The sequence below is a fragment of the Solea solea genome, chromosome 16 (assembly GCF_958295425.1).
Source record: "Solea solea chromosome 16, fSolSol10.1, whole genome shotgun sequence".
In the NCBI taxonomy this organism is placed as follows: domain Eukaryota; kingdom Metazoa; phylum Chordata; class Actinopteri; order Pleuronectiformes; family Soleidae; genus Solea; species Solea solea.
In genome coordinates, this window is record NC_081149.1 from 4,157,742 (window position 1) to 4,163,510 (window position 5,769).

General features: G+C 41.4%; 1 protein-coding gene across 1 annotated transcript; it reads right to left on the reverse strand.

Annotated features, from left to right (window-relative positions):
* Window positions 1-216: 216 nt before the first annotated feature.
* Window positions 217-5,568, reverse strand: praf2 (PRA1 domain family, member 2). The gene is made up of 3 exons (XM_058654649.1): window positions 5,350-5,568; window positions 3,086-3,303; window positions 217-2,978 (listed from the first exon to the last, which is right to left on the reverse strand). Exons 1-3 carry the CDS (start codon window positions 5,526-5,528, stop codon window positions 2,839-2,841), a joined length of 537 nt encoding a protein of 178 aa, XP_058510632.1. The 5' UTR covers window positions 5,529-5,568; the 3' UTR covers window positions 217-2,838.
* Window positions 5,569-5,769: the final 201 nt, after the last annotated feature.

Here is a 5,769-nt window from a genome sequence, read left to right on the forward strand (position 1 = left end):
TCGGTGTGTGTGGGCCCCTTAAGGATTAGATTTGGGTCCCAAGCAGGTTTGTCCATGGTTTCCATGGTAACCCACTTAAAGCTCACGCCCACTTTGTACCCTCAAGTGGGCACTAAGAGCTTGAATAGGCAAATGACACAGGTCCTGTATGGTTTCAGTCCCATGGACCCCACATGGGAAGACATCATCGAGGAAAAAGCAGACAATTAAAATAGAGAAAGTGAATCTTTTTATTAAGAAAGTGTTTTTGACATATTTATACCAGCAATTGGCAAACAAAGAAAAAGAAGAAGAGAACAGACAGTGAGTGTTGGTAAATCAAATGGAAGGCAACCCAACAGCCATGTTCTTCACCTCCAGAGTGATACAGAATATAAAGGACATCTGTCTAAATACACAACAACATAAGGCAAATGTCAGGAACACATGGCACAATACAAATGAGACACTTCAGCGGTTCTTTTGCTTCTTCAGGGCAATTTATGACGACAAGTTCCTGGAGTCTGTGATGAGTTCAAGTGAACGGCAACATCAACAGAGGCACAGCCTGACGCTACCTCCAATTCTGAAGATCAGTCCTTGAGATGACACATGGAATCATCTGTCAAGTGACCTTTGACCTATATTCTCAGACCCAGGAAGATAAAAACTCTGCTCTCGGCTCCATTATTAACAATATTATGGTCAACAACAGCCTCTGATTGGCTTCTTCCTGGCAACCAATGAACACAACAGCTTTTTCTTGGCGCCGACCTCGAAACCAGCTCAGTCTGAACAGGAACATGTTACACTAACAACTCCATGTTGATAATAAATTATACTTAATAACCCTAAAGACTTATGCATTTCCTTCACACTAGTGGACACTGTAATGATCATTTAATCGTTACTCTTTCACTGATAAATAAAAGCTTGAAACCAGGTATCTGTGGCTGTCATGTTGTACAGCTTCTGTAGTGACGAGACATTTACAAGGGTTAGAGTCTGACACCTTTGGAAGGATAATAACTAACCTTTGCTGCTGTAGAACTGTTTCTCATCTCAGGAGAGAACAGAGCAGGAAAATCAATTCGAGTAGAACGCAGGACAAACACTCGAGCCTAACGTTTCAGTTTAGTGAGAGTTTGAATCCCACACCAAATGTCTGATTTCAAACAACAAGGTGAAAAAAGCTTCTGTGGGAATGTTCTCATGTTTGCAAGTTTGCAAGTGGCATAGTGGAATTTACAAAATAATTATAATTGTTTGACTTTACAACAGAAGCAGCAACAATGGTACGTCGTGAGTTTAAATCCACATGTTATATCATATAACTGACATAAAAAACATTAATGTTTTTGTTAAAGAACTTATTTCTTGTGTCCAGGTGCTGCCAGGGTTTCACCAAATGGAATTAAAGACACTGTAGGACATTTTTAATATATAACGCCAACTGCACTACTATAACAGTTAACAGCTACATGAAGAATATAATGGAGGATCAGTATGGACGCTAAGTGATCAGCCTAACTGCTCACCTTCTCTTTAGGCTTTGTAAAGGTTTACCATTTATTTTACAAATTACGAATTTGCCCCTGTGAACGTGTGACTCTGGTCCATGTCAGTCTACAGTTCTGCACATGCAAACGTCATCTGACATCCAAAAGTGGCATCATCTCAAAAAAAAATCTCATCATTTATTCTTAACGTGCCACCAACTGGACTATAAAGTGTCGTGGTTGACGAGTCACATGACCACAGAGTGAATGGTGATTCAAACCTGGGTTTAAATGAGGAGGGAATGAAGTATCGATCATTACAAACTAATTCAAACGTTTTGGGATCGACAGCCAACAGAATTCATCCACTGGAGAAATGGAAATGATATTCTGTGCCTGTGAACACATATGGAAACACTGTGTGTTCCTATAGAACTGTGTTTTGATTGGTGTGTTTTTGGAGAGTTCATTCACTGCCAGCAGAGAGACTGGCAGTGATGTGTGATATGTTTACACTTTAGAACAATTCAGTCACTTGTTGACGTGTGAGAGAGGTCATGTGACACATTCTTTAAACAGCTGCAGCAAACTGCTGCACAGACGAGGTCAAACTGATATAACGTGAAAAATCACTGATCTAAAGTGTTTGTCTCTCGGTCTCGAGCTCTGACAGTAAAAGGAACATTTCCGCGGTCAGGAGCTCTGTTAGTGCGGTCAGACTTTATGTTCCTGGACACATGTGCGTATCAAACTTCCCAGAATAATTTGACATTCGTTTCCTATGGGAGAAAAAAAGTATTATTATCTGAACGAAACAATGAAACGTCCTGAACGAGCCAAACATTTTAAAGTGGGAATGATGGAAATTGGCTAAAATGACATCATCACTGATTCACAGCTAATAATGCTTTTCAGTGTTTGTCACATTTTAGAGTTAATAAAAGTAAAGAAAATCAGCTTTTTGTTCCTGAAATGTTTAAAATGTTGAATAGTTATTATTATTATTATTATTATTATTATGAATCACTGGTTGAACTCTGTGACACAGGGTCAGCAATAGTTATGAGTGATATCTCAAAATGACCTGACAGTGAACAGGAAGCACAAACACTATCACACCGCAGACGTCCTTATGTAGTGCAAGAACTCACCATGTCACCATGGTTTGGAAAGAAGAATCAGGAATACTTTTACAAACATCGTGGTCGACAGAGGCGTCTCATCCTTCACTGCTTACTAATCATTAGCCAAACCTAACCCTTTGGTCTTTTTGTTTTCCTACTTCTTCATTAGTCTTCTTTTCCCTGTGATCGGACCCATCACATCCTCCTCCTCCTCCTCCTCCTCCTCTTCTTCCTCTCTAGGACCCAGCTTCCTGTTCCTGTCCCAGAGCCTCTAACAGGAGTCCCATGGGAGTCCTCTTCAAACCGATGCTCTCCAGCTTATTCTCCAGCTTGTTCTTCAGGTTGCGCAGTCTCATCGATGCGTGCACCAGAACCACTGTGATGAAAGGCAGATATGGGATTATTCTGGACATCAACAAAATGTCCAAAATGTGTCTGTGTGTGTGTGTGTGTGTGTGTGCGTGTGCGTGTGCTTTCTCTCACTCAGTGTCGGGAAGGCAATCCCAAAGAGGAAGACAGCCACGCCTCCCAGCACGCTGATGAAGAGGTAACTGAGCAGAAGGACGACCAGCACACACATGGACGGGTGCTTTCTGCGGAAACGCCGGATGGTAACTTGGTTCTCAGCAGCCCAGACGAAGCCAAGGAACATGAAGGTGACCACCACTGCGCCGACACACAGCTGGAGGGGCTGGAAATACCTGCAGACAGACAGACAGACAGACAGACAGACAGACATGTGTTGATTGGGCTGTAAACTGAGAGAGAGAAGAGAGAAGTGATGTTGCATCGTAACTGTCAGCTGTTCTGTCACGCCACTATGACTTTCACATCTGTGAAGTGTGAGTCATTGCACCGTGGGATTAGTGGGACGTTCTGAATGATGTAAACATAGCACATGGTACAGGGAGTAAAAAGGGAGGGATTTAATACCAGATGAGATCAAACACACAGTATCTGGTTTGGTTTCCCTGTGCGTTGTTTTAGATTTATCAGCGACTAACACACGATAAAAAACTACACAAAGGACAAAAGACAACTAAGACGTTTGTCCGGGAAGTTATAGCAACAAAGTCAAACCAGACGACGTGGTTACTTTAACAGAAGTAACAGTGTTTGTGGATTTAAACAGTACTGGAAACGTATGTGGCCAATATTAAGTATTTGACTCATTATTTTTAAAGTAATAAAGTGAATCTTCATTTCTTTAGCACTTCTCAAAACAAACAATAACACTGTGTTCTATTTACATGGGAAGTGGGAGTAACTTTGCCACTGAGATCAGGTGATAAATCACAAACACAAACAATAGCAGCTGATCACGATGATCTTCATGTTACAAAACAAAACAGCACGACGTGAAAGTCTGTATCGGGGTTTGTATGTGGCAGCCAACCTGGAAACACAAGGATCAGAAACATCCCATAACCTCGGAAAATCGGAGGACCGATGACATGTGGAACTATTATTTTCATAATCCATTAATCTGTCGATTATTTCCTTGAGTTAATCTAGTGCTCGTTTGGTCCATAAAGTGTCAGAAAATGTCAGAAAATGATATTTGTTTTCTAAACCTGGAAATGATGAAGTTGTAAAATGTCTTGTTTTTGTCCACAAACCAAAATGATTGAGTTTGAGTGATTTCTCTGTTACAAGCAGAAAAGATTCACATCTAAGAAGCTGAGAAATCCCAGAACACTAATCCATTACAAAAAAAAGGTTATAAATTCAGTTATCAATTAATAATCCGTTAATAATCGTTACAGCCATAAACACACATAAGTACATCTGAGGCAGAATGACAAAAGTGTGTTTTATGTTTTGATTTGAGTTCCAGAGTCTCTTACTGGAGAGACTCTGTTTTCAGATGAGAATCTTGAAACTCTGAAAAACCGGATTATACTATAAATATTAACACAATGAAAATACTGTGGAGCCCTGCCTTTTAGTGCCTCATAAAACAACCTTAAAATCAACTCTAAAACATGAATATTGTTCAAAACACAGTCTCTTACTGGAGAGACTCTGTTTTCAGATGAGAATCTTGAAACTCTGTTCAATGATATAATCTAGTGTAAAAACCGGATTATACTATAAATATTAACAGATTGCAAATACTGTGGAGCCACGCCATTTAGTGCCTCATAAAACAACCTTATAATCAACTCTAAAACATGAATATTGTTCAAACAGAGTTCTATACCCACTGTAGTCTGTCGACACCAAACATTTTATTACAGAATTGTTACATATTATATCTGTAAATCAGAAAAGCAACTCCACAATGTCTGACTGCAGTTCTACAGTGATGGAAAACAGAGAGACAGAGACAGAGACAGACAGAGAGACAGGGACAGACAGAGACAGAGACAGAGACAGAGAGAGAGAGAGAGACAGAGACAGAGACAGAGACAGAGAGAGAGAGAGAGACAGAGACAGAGACAGAGAGAGAGACAGAGAGACAGACAGAGACAGAGAGAGACAGAGACAGAGAGACAGAGAGAGCGTGCAGGAAGAAATTGCTGGAATTCTCCTTTAATGAATGACAGCATGTCCTGATGTTAGCAGGTGATGGAGCTGTGCAGCTCATTAGACTGGACTAATGTTATCGTGTGTGTGTGTGTGTGTGTGTGTGTGTGGAGAGAGAGAGGGAGGGAGAGAGAGAGAGACAGAGAGAGAGAGACAGAGAGAGAGAGAGAGAGAGAGAGAGGGAGTGTGGGGGGACACGTCAGAATAACAGAACTCACCCCACTAAGAGCAGGAGGCCGAGCGCAGACAGGAAGTAGTTGCTCTGGTAGTAAAGCAGGTTGTTGATGACGCGGTGGTTCCAGCGGTCCATGTCTCGGACGTCAGGCAGCGCGAACCTCGCTGAGCTCCGGAGAAAATCATCCAGGCTGCGCAGAGGTGGCGGCTGCACGCCTTCCATTTTCCCTCAACGTCAACAAACTTGCTTTCCCAGCATGCAACGCGGGGGAAGAAGGCGGGTCGAGGAAGCGGAATCAATGCTGAGGTCTGCGCGCGCGCGCGCGTGTGTGTGTGTGTAATAATACAGTTACAAACACACAGTTTTTCTTTTTTAATAAACATTTCCGGCATGAACAACTAAGATAAGATAAGAGAGTCCTTTATTTGTTTATTTATCAGCAGCAAAGACAGTAAAGATATAA

Excerpts from the sequence above, each read along its gene's own strand:
- praf2 (XM_058654649.1), bottom strand. The coding sequence starts at position 5,528 with ATGGAAGGCGTGCAGCCGCCACCTCTGCGCAGCCTGGATGATTTTCTC. Across the intron at positions 3,304-5,349 it reads GGCCTCCTGCTCTTAGTGGG|GTATTTCCAGCCCCTCCAGC; the intron begins GTGAGTTCTGTT and ends GTCTGTCTGCAG. Across the intron at positions 2,979-3,085 it reads GATTGCCTTCCCGACACTGA|TGGTTCTGGTGCACGCATCG; the intron begins GTGAGAGAAAGC and ends CTTTCATCACAG.